Here is an 18,100-nt window from a genome sequence, read left to right on the forward strand (position 1 = left end):
AGAGAGAGAGAGAGAGAGAGAGAGAGAGAGAGAAAATATTCAGTCCCCCACCTCGATATAGTGAAAATGATCTGGAGTTTTGAAGGATGCGTGCATGACTCCAGTGATAGTTTAACAAGGATCTGCATCTTCAGTGGGAAAGAAAGAAAAAAAAAAAAAAAAAAAAACAAACACGCGAGAACCCGAATAATCACCTGTGGGCTTTGAAAACAGTACTTATGAATACGTGCGTTTAAAATTTGTCTTCGTCTTAAAACACTTGGCAGGGATGAATGCAGAGGGATTGTGGCGGTGAGTCAGGTGTATTGAAGGAAGCGGTTCTTGGGACGAGGTGATCATGTAAATTGCAGGACGTTGGTTTGTTGTAAAAATGTGACACAAGGAGAAGTGTAACTAATGATATCATGGAGGCAAGGAGGGCAGGCGAGGGAAGCGTAATGAGCAGAGGGTGTACGTAGTTAATGCAGCGTGCAGGTAATGGACGAAACACACCTTTGTCTGATCTGATCTTTATTTTCGAGTATTTCAAACTACAGGTTGCATATATATCAGTTCAGCACTGTCTAGCCCCTACCTTGTTCCGCCTAGACTACCTATGATCACGACACACTCTCGTTACCCTACACTTCATACACCTCGTACAAGACTACATCATCCAGATATATAACAAAGTACACAAACTAGAGACTCTCTAAAAATAGCACATAATTTTCTAGTGAATAATTTCAGCTTCTAGTCTTCTCTTACCATGTACAAAATGATTACTATTTTTTGTTCAAAATTCACAGAATAACCATTTGTCTCCAATAACAGCAATAGACAAAACATAATATTGCTTTGCTTAATTCAAAATATGTTTGCATAATGGGCAGGCCCTTAGGCACTGTGCTGGGCCCTTGGCGGGGACGGGGCCGCAGCGGGGGACGCCCGCCGGCCCCGCCCCCGCGCCGTCAGCCAAGGCTCTACCTCACCAGGGGTGGTCCGTGGCACGCACATGCGAGTACATCAGTTGAAAAACAAATGCCTATCACAGGAGGCAACTCTCCCACCTCGATATACTATGTGTGCCAAATGCTCCAATGTGCAGTATTAACTTGTGCATAGCAGAAGGAGTTGATTCTCTCCTAGTTAAGAGAATGAAAAAAAAAATTTGCACTTTACCTGCTTCTTGTGTAAGCAAAGGAATGTTAAATACTTGGCCAAGAAATACCTTCAAGGTATTCAATCGGAACCATTATGAAAATAATGCTATCCCATTCATGCATCGTATTGGCATCATCTAAGTGTTCAGACCATCAGACGCAGCGCCAGCCTCCCGCCGTGGGGCCTCGCGCGCTGGCCACGCAGGGCCGAGCCGGAAGGCTGCCGCTCGCCCGTGACTGGAGTCTGGCATCAGCTTATCGTACAAGAAATTGGGCACAAAGAGTGCAAAATAAAATACTGGTGGAGCTCAAGGGGCGGGATACTGTAGGGGAGAGGAACCTGTTTAGGCGAGGAACTTGGGTTGCTACATGGCTGCCTCAGACCCTCGCGGGCCTGGGCTCTGGTAGGAATGGTTAGTGTCCAGCGCCGCGGCTTGACCTCGGCTGGCCTCGGTCCCACCGCGGCGCCAAACCGCCCACCGCCCCGCCACGCACGCCGATCGGTACTCTCAAAAAAATATCCTTCACATTGTTTCGGCGTGGGGCACAGGGCAAGCAGGCGGCGGGACACACTGGGCAGGAGGTAGAGGGTGGTGGGACGAGGCTACGCTCCCCGCCGTCAGACTAGCATTTGACACTATCACACTGCACGATGGGCCTCCCGCGGCGCCTCGCACCCAACTAGAAAAGTCGGTAAGGGTGAGGGGGTCGATTTCACCACCACACCCGCATCACAATTTCTCTGACTCGGCGTTAAACCTACGGGAGTGTGAATGACAAACGTAATGATTGTCGTCGACGCCACGACCTCCGACCACATCCTCCTGATGTGGGCGGGGTGTGACCACTGGGAGACGCAAGCGGCAAATATATTATAAAGGAAAGAAATCTATCGCGTATGATTGCATAAGAGGAACCAACTAGAGACTAACGTATCACGAGTGTGCGAGGACGAGGGAGGCCGAACCTTAGGACCCACGTTACCGGGGAGCGAAACCTGTGCCCTGAGGCGACGTGAAGACGACGTAACGTGAAGCTGGGGAAGAGTGTGTCTCACGTGCAGGCCGCCAAGGGGTGGCCTTGGATTCGGAGGAAAAGGAGGAACGGAGAAGATGGAGGCAGAGGAAGATACAAGCACAATACTGAAACATAACTACATCCCAGCCAACACCCGACGAAACAAACCGTGACATAACAAAGCCACGAGATTGCAAGAAACGAAGGAAACCGTTCTTGTTTTGCATCAGCTGGGACGGAACTGCTCCTACACACCAAGACAGCACTGAGGGAACAGTGAAGGGTACGGGGGACTGTTAATGGAATAGGAGGGGAAGGGGGAAGGGGAGGGGGAGGGGAAGGGGAAGGGGAGGGAAAGGCGGCCGGCACTGGGGGGAGGAGGGACCATCACGGCGAGACCAGGAACGAGACTCCTAACAGAGGGCGAGATAAGTAGCCTTATTATCACAAGCCGTTGATAATACTGATAAACGAGGGTCTTCCGCCGCGACGGTCCGCTGCTGCTACTGCATCACGCATCTCTCTCCATGGCACAGGGGCGGCCGCGGGCGAGGCTCCGGAGCGCGCAAGGAAGACTCTCCATAATACTTTTTCTCCGTGCGCGGCAGCCCGGCGGAGCCTCCCCCGCGGCCTCCACAACGCCCAGCGCTGGCCGAGGGTTTGCGAGGTGGCACGGGGTCAGTGTATGGCGGGTCTATGGTCCAGGGTCGGGTGGGGAGGGAGGGCGGGAGTGGGGGGCTACCGGGGAGGTGCTGCTGGGACAGACGCTCACAGACGCGCAGGAACATGCTCCTCCCTGAAGGGCGTGAGCCAGGAGCGACGCTGTGTTTTTTCCCGATGGTTATGTTGTTATAAAAAGAGATCGGGTGGTCACTGGTCCGTCCTCACACCACCCCCCCTGCCGCCCCCCTGTGTTTCCTGAGCTGCCTAAAAATTCACGGGCTACAGGGAAGGAATGTCTTTTCATTAATCTATCACCTGTGAGGTAGTCACTACGAATCGGGAAGCAAAAAGACTGCTGGCTTTCAATACCACCTATTGCATAGGACAAATATACAGAATTTCTAAAAATAAACAATACCTCTATAAAAGGAGATTACAAAATCTGTTTTAAAATAATTATAATAATAATAATAAGGAGGAACTTAACATCTACCCTGATAAAGAGTACATACGATTATCATTCTTCAGTTATCACTTGTTTGCACCACCAAGCCTGTGGACTGAATACCTCTTGTGCAACCAACTGTCGGCCATTTCTCCGGCAGTAGTGGAAGAATCTGGTAAGCTGTACGCTGTGAAGGCAATGATGCACAGCCGCCCCGCCCCAGTGCTGGAGGGGTGGGAGGGACGCAACGCCCACGCAGCACCAGGCGACACGTGGGGCAGGAGCTGGCTGGTGCTTACGAGGTCCCTCCGATGGGCAGGGTAGCGGAGATGGATTCCTCTGGCAGCAGGTGATAGTAGTGGTGATGGTGGTGGCGGTGGTGGTGATGGTGGTGGTGGTCTGTGTGCACCAAGGCCAAGACTCACAGCATGGGGGCCTTGAATGGGCAGCTGAGAGGCCACAAGTGAGATGGCTAGATCCAAGAATGGGATAGATTATGAATGGCATTGTTTGTTGTCATTTAGGTGATTCTGAATGAGACTGAATGGTACTTTGTTTTCTAAGGCATGTTAGTTTGTTTTTCTTCCTTTGTTAAGTCCAGAAAGGGATAGGTAAGATGTATATGAATAGCTAGCTCTCCTATCAAAAAATATAGCTCTAGAGTGGGTGTATAACTCTGTACAATATAGTTACAGGCGCTCCATCTACAGCTGCTGCATCAGTCACACATTTACCACTACCTCTCAACCCTCACAGGGCATCTGCAACTCTCACTCTCGTAGAATTTTGAAAAGAAAAAAAAAACATTGTATCAGGTGCACATGAATCTCTCTCTCTCTCTCTCTCTCTCTCTCTCTCTCTAAATGTAGGTGGGGACTTCAGTGATTCTTGAAAAGTCAGGATCAGACACATTTCAAAAGCTTTCCTTAATGCTAATCGGGTTGCTTGATTAAGACTTCCCACTTAGCAAAGAAGTGGAGGGGAAGGGAAGGGAAAAACCAGAGACATTTGACAATAAAGAAAATTATGTTAGTACTTCAATTGAAATACAGAGGGGATAGAAAAATGAACTGATGACAGACAAAACTAACTTACCCAATGAAAGCTACTTGGAGATGATAACCAAAACAGCAGAGGAAGTTAGAGAATGTACATAACACTAAGGAAGTGTGATAAGAATTAAAAAGAAACAGGAAACTGAAAAGACATAGGGAAAAGACTGAGGCCTGGGAGGAAGGAGGGAAGGAAAAAGGGAGGGGTGAGCCGGGCCTTCATGCAACACAGAGCTCCTCCACCAAGCGCTGCTCCACACCCAGCATGAGATCCTCACTCGGCACGTTGACGCTCAGCAGGACGTGCTTCTTGATGCGCTCCTGCAGCCGCTGGGCCATGAGGGTGGTGCGCTGGCTGCCCTCTGCAACCGGCCCCAGCAGGGAGGAAGTGGCGGGCGGCCCCACGCGAGGGTTAAAGGCCGCTACCAGGGAGCCCAACTTGGCCTCCTCGGTGCCCACCCAGATGTACACACTGCCAGCCAGTGTCAGCATCTGGTAGTAGAGGGTGATGCCGCCTTCCTGCGAGTGGAACTCACGCAGATCCATCGAGTTGGGTGTGAGTTCTTCCATCGCTGAGTGCTTGCCTGCCTGCTTGGCGTCTGCACTTGCTGCTCCCTCTCTCTCTCTCTTTCTCTCTTGTCCCGTCCACCTGGCCGTCTGGACTTGTCAGAGGAGTTGGTCGGTACTTATGTATCGAGAGGCCAGAGAATGGCGTCCTCACAGCCACACCTTCACGCAGTGTTATATCTTAAGAATTCACAGCGTCTTTATAGTATATATATTATTAAAAATTATTTGCATGCATAATACTTCACTTTGCTTTTTCTTCTTTTCCAAAGGCAATTGTACTTGATTTATTTTTTATAATAGTATACTGAAACAACACAGATGTTCTACAGAAGCTAAACTCACTCTAAGATTTGCACATTACAAACTACACTCATATAGGCAAAGTATAGGTCTCTTGGTTCTTGTGTTTGCTTGCTTGTGTTTTATGAAGTGCAGTTTGAATGATATTTGGGAAGTTAATGACTGGAGATAGGAACTTTTTGCTACTTTGGGTTTGTTGTGTCTCAGATGTCACAATCCGCGTCCTCAGGCGCCTCTGCAAAGGAGAAAACAGGCCATGAGAGATCAGAGCCAGTGGTAGTCACAGCCCTCCACACCTCCTCTGCAGCCCCCACGACACCCCACACCCCTACCAGGGACCACACTCAGCCCCCAAAATTATAACACATCAGCATCAGCTCACTAGGGATAAAACAAAAGCAAAAGCTAATGCCACTTTCTTAAGACAAAAAAAAAAAAAAGTCTTAATTACTGAACTAGTGTATATAAAGGTTGTTACATTGTTCTCAAAGCTAGTCTTCCAGCAGTCCCTTCTGTTGGTGACACTTTGTATTAATGCTAGGAGGAAAGGTCACAGCATTCCCCTTGTGGGTTTGCTGCGTGTGAGGTCGTGCTTACTCTAAGGTCAGAGGGCAGCGCTGGCTGACCTTAGGGCTACGGGAGGTTAATCCTATGTAAGTTTGTGCCACAAAGTTCATTTATAATTACCTTTGTGAAATCTACTACACAGCCTTTTATGTATCTAGAAGTTTTCTGAAAAAGAAAAGAAATTAATGAATATCAGCCATTCTACAAAGAAATGGGGCATGCAATATCTCTCGAGAAAAATAAGGAAAAATCACACTGAAAATATGAGCAAAATCATGCAAAAAAAATTCAAGGGACAGGTCAGGAATCTACAGTAAGTATTGTTTATGAAATTTTGGCCCATAAGGCATCATGCACCGCTACCACCATCGGCATGCAGACTGAAAGGCCGCGGACCACCACATGCTGCCCCGCGGCCCGCCCTGTAGGGGAGGGACGCCGTTACCTTCATCGCTATTACAGGCAGCCTTGCCTTCGCCCGGCCTGGCTGCTGAAAGGTCCAGAGCTGCCGCGGACAGGCTGTTGGTGGTGCTTAGGAGGGATGTGGGGGGGGCCTTGAGGGCAGAGGGGGCCTTGTTGGCTAGGGGGGAGCTAGCACTGGTGGTGGTGGTTGTGGAGGTGGGGGTAGAAGAGGGCACTGCTGACAGCTGCCCAGAGTTCAGCAGGGACAGCAGGTTGAGGTTCATGCCCAGGGTGCTGAGGGGGCTGGTGGTGATGCCATGGTGTTCACCCAGGCCCCGTGGGCGCCGCTGGTGCTGACGTGGACGCCGGCGGAGGCGGCGCTGGCATTGCCGTTGGCCTGGCTGCTGGCACTCTGGTAGAGGTTCTTCATGGTCTCCACGTAGTAGTTCCGGGCAGCCTCCGAGTAGACGGTCTTCATGAGGTCTGGGTTGGTGAGCATAGTCTGCATGATGCTCTGGTTCATGGCTGCAATCATCAGTGGGTTGAGGGGGCTGAGGGGGTTCAGCAGGTTCAGCATGCCAGTGCTCTGCTGGTGCTTGTGATGCTGCTCCATCTGCTTCTGCTGCTGTTCCATCTGCTCCCTCTGCTGTTTCTGCAGCTTCTCCAGCTCCTTCTCTCGGAGCACCTGCAGCTCCTTTTCTCTCTGCTGCTGCAACTCTCGCTCCCGCTCCTTCTCTGCAAGTTTGCGCTCCTCGTACTCCTTCATGTCCTTGATGTACCGCTGCCGGTCCTGCTCTGAAAGCTCCACAAACTTCTGCTTCTCAGTATCGCCCATGTTGCGCCACAGCTCCCCAGCACGCTTGCCAAAGTCTGCAAACTGTGGGAACTCCTTGCCCTCCTCCATCAGTTTTCGCTTGAAGTAGGCGCAGAAGTGCATGAAGGGCGTGCAGGCCTTCTTGGGCATATCAGGCTGCCTCCGCCTCTTCTTCTTGCGTCTGCGTGTGGGCCCAGGCATGGCCACTGCCTGAGGGCCCATCCTGCCTGCTGCTGAGGGACCCTGCAGCAGTGCCTCATAAGGCCGCATCAAGCTGCCATTCTGTCTGGCCTGCGCAGCAGCGGCCAGGCTCCCCAGGCCCCCTAGGCCCCCGTGGCAACCCCCGAGACCCCCAGCACTGCCCCCGGCCAGCAGCTTGAGCAGGTCCGTCTGTGAATGGGCACCACTCGTCCCATTCTCTCCACTGCAACAGCCAGAATAACAACTAACAGCCACTGCACACTGGCCACTCTACTCACCTCTCCTCCCCGGGGGAGCCGCGCTGCCCCCTGGCCCTGAGCGCACTACTCACCATACGTTGCGTTGCTCGGTGCAGAGAGGAGTGGTATTATATACAAATAGTGCAGAGTACCAAAGATGGTGGAAACATGGAAAAAATGTCATGATGCTAAGCTCATCACAAGCCTGTGCCTACAATGGAAAATGTTTCCATTCCTAAACCCTTGCAAAGTACACTGAAATAAGAGGTAAACATGGCAAATTCAAAGCAAAGGTTAAACATTAATATTTGATGAAAAAAATAAAGCAATCCAACTGACAATCAAATGGAATTGGAAATGGCAAGTCTTCTGAGAACTCCTGACCCATCCCAAGGAGTGTTGGATGTGCTCTTACAACTCCAGACAGCGATGCTCAAAGGGATCAAATTTAAAAATATATATCAAAGATAAACCAGAGAAAAATGTTAAAATGTTATTAGTGGAATCCAAAAAAAACATATATGAGCCAAAGAAGCTACAAACCCTTTTGCAAAAACACACCGTGCATCAAATGTCAGTAAACAGAGCAGTCAAAACATCTGGCCAAATATATGGTAAAAGAGAGCGCTCTGGATGAACCATTCCAAAGACTGTGCCTCAGCCCACAGGGGGAAAATCTGAGGCTCATGACTGATTACTGACTGAAAATGGTTGACCCAGGCAACAAAAAAAAAGGGATAGATAAGAAATTCCCTTTCATGGTGCATAAAAAATAATAAATGTAACAGTATCAAAATATCCAAGTTTACAGAAAATGACCGGGTGTCTCTGGGTGAGCCAGTCTACATACCAGGGTGAATGGTAACCTCTCGCTTGCCAGGTGAAGAGAACAAACAAACAAAGTCAATGTCAGCTTAGATCAGGCAGCAGCATTTGTAAATTTTTGTCATCAATTTATTCCAGATCTTTATTGTCATGACGAGAGATATTGTGAGTGATGCTGGCCCACAATTGTGTACAAAAGGGCGCTTCTTATCTTAAGTTTGTGAGGGCAGCTGGGATTTATAGCTGTTAGGAGATATTCACAGACATCTATCACCCCTCTACTGTGCTTAACTCCTAGTGATTTAGTATTGGGCAATTAGGATTACTCTTTTAATCATTGGGTCATTAAAATTAACTGTAAATTGTCCAAGAGAAGAGAAATTCCAAGTGCTTTTCAATTAATAATCAGTTGAAGAACAAAGGTTGTGATATAAACTGCTACTTGTGCTCTCTCTTCTTTTTTAGTTTTAATGGGAACAAGAGGGGTACAGGAAAATCATTTCACTTACCCATTGACAGCCTTTCCCAGCTTCTCAACAACCAAGTCATCCATGTATGTTCATATGTGAGGGAAACTTGATTTGATGCACCTGTGGACAAAGAGAACTTTTATCACACATGCATATTAACTCACCAAACAAACATATAATCACATCCACATAATGTTTGAACCCAATGTTTTTAAACAGAGAAAAAATATTAAATGACTTGGTTCTCTCTCTCTCTCTCTCTCTCTCTCTCTCTCTCTCTCTCTCTCTCTCTCTCTCTCTCTCTCTCTCAGCAGAATCTTGTTAAACCATTACAAATCACAAAAGCACACTTGAAAATCACTGTAACTTTCACCATGGCTTGTTGAAACATTTAGGAATAATACAAGATTAAGTTCAGAGTTGAATAAAAATTAAAGAACTAAGCGTAATTCAACTTTGTAGCCTCATAAGTTTCTCTGAGGTGCTACAGACTGCTCATGTCAACACAGAAGCAGTCTTTCAAAACAATAATATCACCACACACAATACACACATTCATGCATATATAACAGGGCTGCCAACCCAACCTTTCCCTACATGTGGTGGTGTGTGGGTGTTTGTGTGTGTGTGTGTGTGGCAAGGTGTGAGTGCAGTGCAATGTTTCCCACACTAATCATAGGTGCCAGTATTCACCCCCTCACCCCCTAAGTCATTCCTCTCAACCCCCATTCTAGTGAAGGAAAGTTGGTGCCCTTTAATAGCAGGAAATTATCTTACATGCAGTTTTTCAGGTTTTTATGGCTTGCCTTCTTCAGCTTTGTTAAGTGAATATGATTATTTTGGTTACTGTAGTTTTTGAGATGTTGAACTCTTCATTGTTTAAGAACTATGAGGATGCCATTAGAGTAAGCACATATGGTTAGAGAAATATGTATAGGACAAAAGAGCTTTACAAAAAGGACTCGCTTTTATGGCAGCTTGAGGTAATGACAGGTTGGCGCAAGGGTGACAGTGGTGCAGCGCAGGGTGGCAAGGAAACATGTTCTCTGACAAAACTCGCTTCACGGTAATCATCTGGTTTCTTTCATGCGTCTCCCCTTCAGAGCCACTTCAGGAGACAAAGCACACATAGCCCCTCCTCCAATCCTTCTTCCCTCCCTTGGTCCCTCTCCTCTCAGCCCACCTACACTCTGGGAACACAGATCTTATCATCATAATACAAAGCCATGATGCAGCATAGACAAACACTCCCTCCCTGGACTGCGCGAATCACGAGTGTTGAAATACCCGATCATAACATTATTGATTCATTGCCGGTGTAAAAATGCCCAGCACTACCACCACCACCACTCGCTCATGACAAGGAGGGGAGATGAGAACTGTGTCAACATTCTCCGATTGCACGACAAAAGGCGACGCGAACACAAGCACAGCCAGAATGGACAAAATGACAAATGCGCTCAAAGGTTTGGAAGTAAGGGTGCCTGCTGCCGCCCAACAACCACAGAACAGATGAAAGACCCCCCGAGTAATGCTAACAATGGAAAGCATCACTCTCCCTCTGCTTAGTGCCCACCCCTCTCTCTCTCCCATCCTCCTGCTGTCTCACCCTCTCCCTCTCCCCTTTGCTCTAACCCCTTGTGAACACCCACCCTCCTCCACTCTCCTGAGCCCTTGTCCTGCTCTTTCCCTCCGCTCTCTCTCTCTCTCTCTCTCACTCTCGCTCTTGCTCTCCCCCTCCCTAGTGTGAAGCCTGGCCCTCTCATAGCCCCCCTCCTCCTCCCCAGTTTTTTGTGTGTGGAAACAAAGACAGCTAGCTCAGACATCCCCAACTCAGGGCTGCAATATTGATCACCCCCAGAAGCTTAATCACACGGTGCATGGGTACAGAGCGCTGGCTTGCACACTCTCTTGCATCGTCGCATCGCTATTGTGTTTGTGGGAAGAGGGTTTATTCTACCTTACTGAGAGTTCTTCTTCTTCTCTTTCTCTCTTTCATTCTTTTTTTTTTTTTTTTGCCTATGCTGAAATATATGCGTCTTTCCTCATCTTACTGCCACTTTGTCCTACTGCTTTGTAAAGGCTCGGGGTTCCTGGATAAAATGGAGTGATTGTTCCTGCTTGTCTGATGAAATGCTGCGCTTCTGTGTGTGTGTGTGTGTGTGTGTGTGTGTGTGTGTGTGTGTGTGTGTGTGTGTGTGTGTGTGTGTGTGTGGTTTTCAGAGAGCTGTGTGTTGCATCTCATAGGTTGAGGTCAGGTTAGGTTTGGTTAGATTTACTGAGGTCTTCTCTCACAGATTTCAGTGTAATTAAATTTCCATGTGTGTGTGTGTGTGTGTGTGTGTGTGTGTGTGTGTGTGTGTGTGTGAGAGAGAGAGAGAGAGAGAGAGAGAGAGAGAGAGAGAGAGAGAGAGAGAGAGAGAATAATATATAATAATAATAATAATAATAATAATAATAATAATAATAATAATAATAATGGAAAATCAAAGTTTTGCTTCCTATCTGGTGAAATGATGCCCTCAAACAACCACACCAGGTAATAATCCATATGAGCGCGTAATCACCCTTAGTAATTAATGCAAAACTTAACACGGCATACCTCATAAATATTCCAACTCATACAAACAATTCATACACACACACACACACACACACACACACACACACACACACACACACACACACACACACACACACGACACACACACACACTTCCTTCTTCACACGAACAAATTCACTCGCTAAAATGCACCCACATTTACACCCACCAAGCGCTGCAAAGTTGAATATCTGAATAAGCCAAGTCATTGAGAATTCCCTTAACACCCATGTATACTTAACGCTCTATTACTCAAGTCTAACCCCCTAATACCACACCCCACCACGCTGCACCAGCCCTGCATACCTGACAACATCGTAACACTCTGCGACGGGCGAAACTTGCAGCAAAAATAACGAAATTCAGGTGAAAAAGCCGAGCAAGGAGACTCGAACCTCACGCCCTTGCTTTGTTGACTCCGATCTCTCTCCCTCATGAGTTGCCATTCGCGTCCCCCAGCTGGTCTTTTAAAGTACCTCATTTATTACCCAGCCAAGACATCCATAGCCAGTGTGATGTGCTATATGGCTTAACGCACTCCCCCTTAATCATTAAATAAGTCTTTGTCTTGCGGTGAATGTGTATGTTTTAATGTAGAATGAATTGTAACTAAAGGTGTCGGTTGTATTTACTCAACGCGTGCTCTCTGGTGTATAAGTGAGAGAGATGTATGAGTCTGATAGTTTTCTAGGTTATACTCATCTAATTTAGGATTTCGCGGAGTTCAGAGCATACACGTAACTTTCAATATCACCTTCACAGGCTTCTTTCAGTTGTCACCAGGAATTATTGTGAAACTCCTCTACTGTTTCTCCCACTGTACTCTCAGCACACTCGAGGTAGACTGAACGCAGCCTCACCCGGGGTAATATTATAAACTTACAAGACGTGTTTTACTTCGAACATCTCATCAATGTTCGATTACTGACCACTCCATTCACATAAGCTCCGTATTTCGAAATGATCCATTACTGTACCACCCAATTCTTACTGTCAGGTTTCTTGGAACACTTCGAGGATTGAAACTGCTTGTTCTCACTTTTCATCCTCCGTGAACAAGACCGCCACAGTATTAGCGAGGGAAAGCGAATGACTGGGGAATTCTGGCCCTCTAAGGAGACTCAGAAGAGACAGTCACCCTTGCCTTAATCTCTTGTGTTCACGGTAGCACGGCCGCTCAGACCCTAAGCGACTTGCAAGACAGGCATCGATGCAAGAGATGAAAAAGGAAAACAAGACCTTGTGACAAATGCTTTATATTCTATTCAGTTACGTGCATACGGATCAACAACTCAGTAACTATTTAGCTTATACTATAATTCTTGATAAAAGACAAATAAGATCTACGCCATTTAAATTAACTCAGTAGCTTAAAATTGACCGAAGGAAAGCGAAGTAGCTAAAAAAAATAGTCAAGTTTTGTAGTGAGTTAAGAATTCAGTAGCGAAAGGCTCAGAAAAGTGTCTCAATTCACTATTTGTAACTCGGTTTGGCAACCTTGATTTGCCGCAGCCACTCTCTCTCTCTCTCTCTCTCTCTCTCATCGAAATATACAGGATCTGCCATTAGTTTCGCCCCTCGCATGTGTTTTCAAGCTGGCACAGGAAGGCGGACAGCGGGCGTCATCCCTGAGCGTTGATTCAGCCTCCCTCGTGCGGCTGTCTCGGTTCAGGTGCTGGGACGTAATCAAGTTAATGCCATCGGTTCCTGCAGCTCGCGAATACATTATCAGTACCAGGGAATGCATGGGCGTTACTTTTCTCTACCATTGCAGCAGTAGTCTCTATTTTCGTGGTGTTGGAGGGAAGTTATCGCCTTGTTACAAGGTGAGTGGCATGTTGAACGCGGGGAGAGCAGAGAGGCCATTTGAAGCACGTAATAATGCGCGCCATTCATTGCCCACACCAGAGCCACCCGACGCCACCCAGCACCCTCCTTCCTCACTCGCCCCGGGGTAGAAAATGTATATGGAACGGAGTCATTAAAGTGGTTTTTATGTAGGGTGGAGAGGCCATCCCATTTCACTCACCCATAAAAACTTGTCACAGAGAAGCGGAGGAGGGCATAGAGGGAAACGGTTTTGTATTGTCATTAACACACGCCAGACGTCCAAGCCCCAGCCTTCAATTTCCCTTCTGTGGTGGATGGTAGATAGCTAGTCGCCTCACAGCTGACCTAGCCGGCCCAGAGGTATTTCCTGACCACCGACCACTGTCACCAGGCCGTTACCTCACCCCAGGCCTCCCCATGCCCTCTACCCTATGCCCAGAACCTCCCGATGCCCCTGCCTTGGTGTAGATCCAGTGGTCCACCCAAGCCTCCCAAAAGCCTCCGTCCCTCCAGCGCCTCTTTCTCCCGGCGTTGCTGCTGTGATGGCTTTCTCGCCCAAAACCCAACGCCATACCCCAGATTGTTACGACTCCTGCGTGTTTTTCTCATTATTGTGATGCGGTACATTTAAAAAAAGAGGGACGCCAAATGTTACCAGGAAGGACGCACCGTATGATTACCACTGGCGTTTAGGATTATTAACACCCATTTTTCATCTCGCGGCGAAGAGAAAGAGAGTAACAAAAACTCGATTCCATTGGCGTCAGCTTATCACGAGCCCGACGTGAGAGGGAGGAAGAGAGAGTGAGAGATAAAAAATGAGTGTAAACGAACTGAAGGTGTCAGGTGTTGTTGTAGGCAGGCGTGGTGGGTGATCGAAGTGCATAAGTTAGGCTGATATTCCTTCTGCAGTGGGTAGCTTGACCGTGAGCGGCAAAGGAGAGTCTAGGGATCAGCTCGGCCCATCAAGCTCTCTGGGAATGGCTTGGCGTGGCGCGGCGGGAAAGTCGACCTTTTGATATCACCAAGATGACACGTCGCTACGCAATTTCACCATTTCCCTCAACGGTGCAGTAGAGTATAAATTATCCTTCGTACCATTTCATTACGTGGAGTCTTTGTGGTGGCGGCGTGAGTAATGTGTGACCGCGGCGGAAGAGAGAGAGAGAGAGAGAGAGAGAGAGAGAGAGAGAGAGAGAGAGAGAGAGAGGACACACACACACACACACACACACACACACACGGATAGAGAAAGAGAGGAAGAGCGCGGCTTGTTCTTGAGACATACACAGCGGAGAGAGATTAGGCAACGCAAGCTGGTGGTGGTGGTGGCGGTGGCGGTGGCGGCGGCGGTGGAGGAGGTAGTGGTGGTGGTGAAGTATTGACTGACGCCGCACTAGGCAATATTCTTTTTCTGTATTCGCGACCCCTTGGCCTCCCCGTGGGGCGAGGGAGAGAGAGAGAGTGAGAGAGGGAGAGAGGGAGACACTGAGAGAAAGAGAGAGAGTGCGAGAAGACCCCTGCTGCTACCACCACCACCACCTCTACCACTACCACCGCCATCTCTCCCTCCCTCCCCCTTCACACCCCTTCACGGCCACAGCGTCACTCTCCCCTACTCTCCCACTGCTCTCCCGCCCCCCAAAGCCCTTCATGCTGCAGGATCCGCCGCCAGATCCCCTCTACGGTGCGCCCTTTGTTACGGTCTTGTCGGGCGCCTCTGGGTAAACACATCAGACCGGCGGCGCCCTCAACCAGCCTTCAATTTACAGCCCCCATTGACTGCCCTCCCGACACACGACCGCCTCAGACCTCTTTTATGACTCTCTCGTCCATTAATACATAACTCCCGGCTCATACACCATCGTAAATGTATAATTATCTCCCTCTCCTTTGCCTGTATGTGCGTTTGTTAACCTGTAGTGTGGGAAGGTGGTGGTGGTGGTGGACAGACAGATGGATGGATGGATGGATGTAAAGGTCCGTTCCTCCATCCGTCCGTGCGTCCGTCTTTCCTTCACTGCTTCCTTCCACTCTCTCTCTCTCTCTCTCTCTCTCTGAAGCGGTGGACGTCATGCTCCGTGTGGTGTTTGTCGCCCGGGTCTCTCTCTCTCTCTCTCTCTCTCTCTCTCTCTCTCTCTCTCTCTCTCTCTCTCTCTGATCGATCCGACTTTCTTTGGCGGCGAAAATAACTGCTGCTATAGCTTAGGAGGTGACACCACCAACCCGTCCGCGGAAGCTTGCGCGTCCCTCCCACCTGTCCACCTACAGAACGTAAGGTGCTCGTGTTAATTAATTACCACCTGGGGAACCGTAGCGCGCCAATGTATGCATGTTATATATTCTGAAACGCTTTACTCTCTCACCAAGGCTACATTCCAAGGTAGCAGAGATGATTAGCCGAGTTCTCAAGAATGTTTCTACTGTTAATAAAGTAGAAATGCTGTTAATCTGTCACTAGAGTCGTAAAAACACCATTAAAGACTCATGTTACTTCAGCTATTATGGAGCCTTTTGAAAGTAGTAGTGGAGGTGCGGTGCTGAAGTGTTGCAGAAACTTAGCAGCTGAGTGGTGTGAATGAGTGACGGTGTGTGTGTGTGTGTGTGTGTGTGTGTGTGTGTGTTGTCGGATTAATGTAAATATTGGCTAGCAGGACCACCGGAGCAGGTAAGCTAAATGAATGTTAACTAGGTCAGGGTTGTGTGGCGGCACTGGGAACAATGAGGCTATACGTGTGTGTGTGTGTGTGTGTGTGTGGGCAAGGCGGCGGAGGGGCGGGGCGTGAGGGCAGCGAGGTGGGTCGTGACGATGATGATGATGAGAATTTGTGGTGAGAGCGAGGTGGAGAGGTAGTAGAGGGGGGAGCGGACGGGGTGTGGAGGGGGTGCAATGCGTGGTGAGGGCGGTGTGGTGCTGTAGTGGTGATGAGTGTGGTGAACGCGCTGGGGATGATGGCAGGAGTGACAGAGGTATTAATGAGGGCCATTGTGAGGTTGTCCGCGCGGCTTGAGGAGGAGGAGGAGGAGGAGAGGAAGAGAGAGAGACTCGCTTACCTCTCCTACTCCTCCTGCTACTACTCCTTGCTCTTCCTCCCTCTTCTTCCCTCCTCCTCCTCCAGCTCTGTCGCCCGCCTATCACACACACTGCTCCTGACTCGTCTCTCATTGTCCCCGCCTCCTCCTCCTCCTCCTCACGCAGCCCATACTCTCACCACACTCATCACCCTACATCACAGCGCGCAAATCCATACCACACAGAGACGCGCCGAGTAGCAGGAAGAGAGAGAGAGAGAGAGAGAGAGAGAGAGAGAGAGAGAGAGAGAGAGAGAGTGACCAGGAGGCGCGTGAGTTAGTGGGCTCACTCCACCGCGGTCTTTGGAGGTGGAGGTGGAGGAGGTGGAGGCCGGAAGGGGTGACAGGTCATGGGGGTGAGACATGGGGGTTATATAAAAGGGATGTGTGGGTGGTGGTAGTGGTGGTGGAGGTGGTGGTGGTGCGCGTGGTTGGCGAAGCGTAGCAAGCGAGCGACGGCGTTCAGGGTTGAGGCACCGCGAGGAGACCAGAGCGTCTTTGTGAGCCGGCAGCTTCGCGGAAAGCATGAGTTGCACAATCAATGTAATGGCCCCGCTAACAATGGCAGTCTTGGTCAATACTCGGGCGGCTCAACCTCCTCTCTCTCTCTCTCTCTCTCTCTCTCTCTCTCTCTCTCTCTCTCTCTCTCTTGCCTTCTTACCTCAATCACCTCTCTCTCTCTCTCTCTCTCTCTCTCTCTCTCTCTCTCTCTCTTGTCTCCTCTCTGCTGCGCCATCTCTCTCTCACTCTCTCTACCCTACCCTTACCCTAACCTAACCTCAGTACCCCTATTTCCCAGATCAATATCCCACGCCCTTCCATAGTTCAATCTCTCTCTCTCTCTCTCTCTCTCTCTCTCTCTCTCTCTCTCTCTCTCTCTCTCTCTCTCTCTCTCTCTCTCTCTCTCAGTGTGTGTGCATGTGTTTGAATTTGTGTGTGTGTGTGTGTGTGTGTGTGTGTGTGTGTTCTCATGGGTGTGGGTGTGTGTGGGCTGAGTTGTGATGGTAACACTGTGTGGGCTAAATGGTGAGGGAGGAAGAGGAGGAGGAGGAGGGTGGGAACTGGCGACCGGAGGAGACAAGGGCCACCTTTTTCACCCCTCACCGCCCCTCACCCCCATTCTTCCCCCTTAAGCTCACCCACCCTACATACACCCCGCTGGCCACACCCTACACCCCCCACCCACCACCCACTACCCACCCAACACACCCTCGGAACAGTCGTCACCCAAAGTAATGCTAAGCCACACACACACACACACACACACGGATAATTACCAATACATGTTTCCTTCTTTCCTTCCTTCCTTCCTTCCTTCATTTCATATCATTGCTTCATTCTGCCCTTTCCCTTCCCTTCCCCTTCCCTTCCCCTCCCTTAGCTGTCACAATCTCCCTTCCAACTTGCTGACCGGTACAACACGCAATCCCCTTCCTCCCCTGCCCATCCCATCCCTTGCTTTCCCCTTTCCTTCCCTCCCTCCTCTCTCCTTCCCTCCTCCCTCCCTCCCTCCTTCCTTCCTTTCTATCAGACCTTCTTCCCCTCGTTCTGCTCTCCATTCCATATTTGCCACTAATTTCTTATTCCGCCAGAAACTCACTCCCGTCCCTTCCTCTCCCCCTCCCCAAAAGTCCTCAACTCCTCTCTCTCTCTTTCTCTCTCTTTCCCCCTCTTCTTCTTCCTCCTGTACCCTGACTGGTCCTCGAGAGCTCCTCCTCCAGGCTACCTCACCCTCCAGCACCCAGCACTTGTACTCCTCGTCTCCCCTCGCGCTCCCTCTCCCTCCTGTTGTAAACGCTCCACTCTCTCTCTCCCACTCCCACCCTCTCCCACCCCACCCGCCACCTAACACGGTTCTCAGAGGAGGCAGGAGCGAGATAAATAGCAAA

General features: G+C 49.4%; 1 protein-coding gene and 1 long non-coding RNA gene across 2 annotated transcripts; both read right to left on the reverse strand.

Moving 5' to 3' along the window:
* Positions 1-493: 493 nt before the first annotated feature.
* Positions 494-12,168, reverse strand: LOC123509994 (DNA ligase 1-like). The gene is given in 5 exon segments (XM_045264652.1): positions 494-5,424; positions 6,202-6,495; positions 6,498-7,396; positions 8,747-8,827; positions 12,064-12,168. Coding segments are annotated over 4 exon segments (1,269 nt in total). The 5' UTR covers positions 8,791-8,827; positions 12,064-12,168; the 3' UTR covers positions 494-5,392.
* Positions 494-16,925, reverse strand: LOC123509996. Its single transcript, XR_006676345.1, has 2 exons — positions 16,882-16,925; positions 494-4,126 (listed from the first exon to the last, which is right to left on the reverse strand). It is a non-coding gene; the product is annotated as an uncharacterized LOC123509996 (long non-coding RNA).
* Positions 16,926-18,100: the final 1,175 nt, after the last annotated feature.

Source organism: Portunus trituberculatus, chromosome 28 (genome assembly GCF_017591435.1).
Source record: "Portunus trituberculatus isolate SZX2019 chromosome 28, ASM1759143v1, whole genome shotgun sequence".
Classification (NCBI taxonomy): domain Eukaryota; kingdom Metazoa; phylum Arthropoda; class Malacostraca; order Decapoda; family Portunidae; genus Portunus; species Portunus trituberculatus.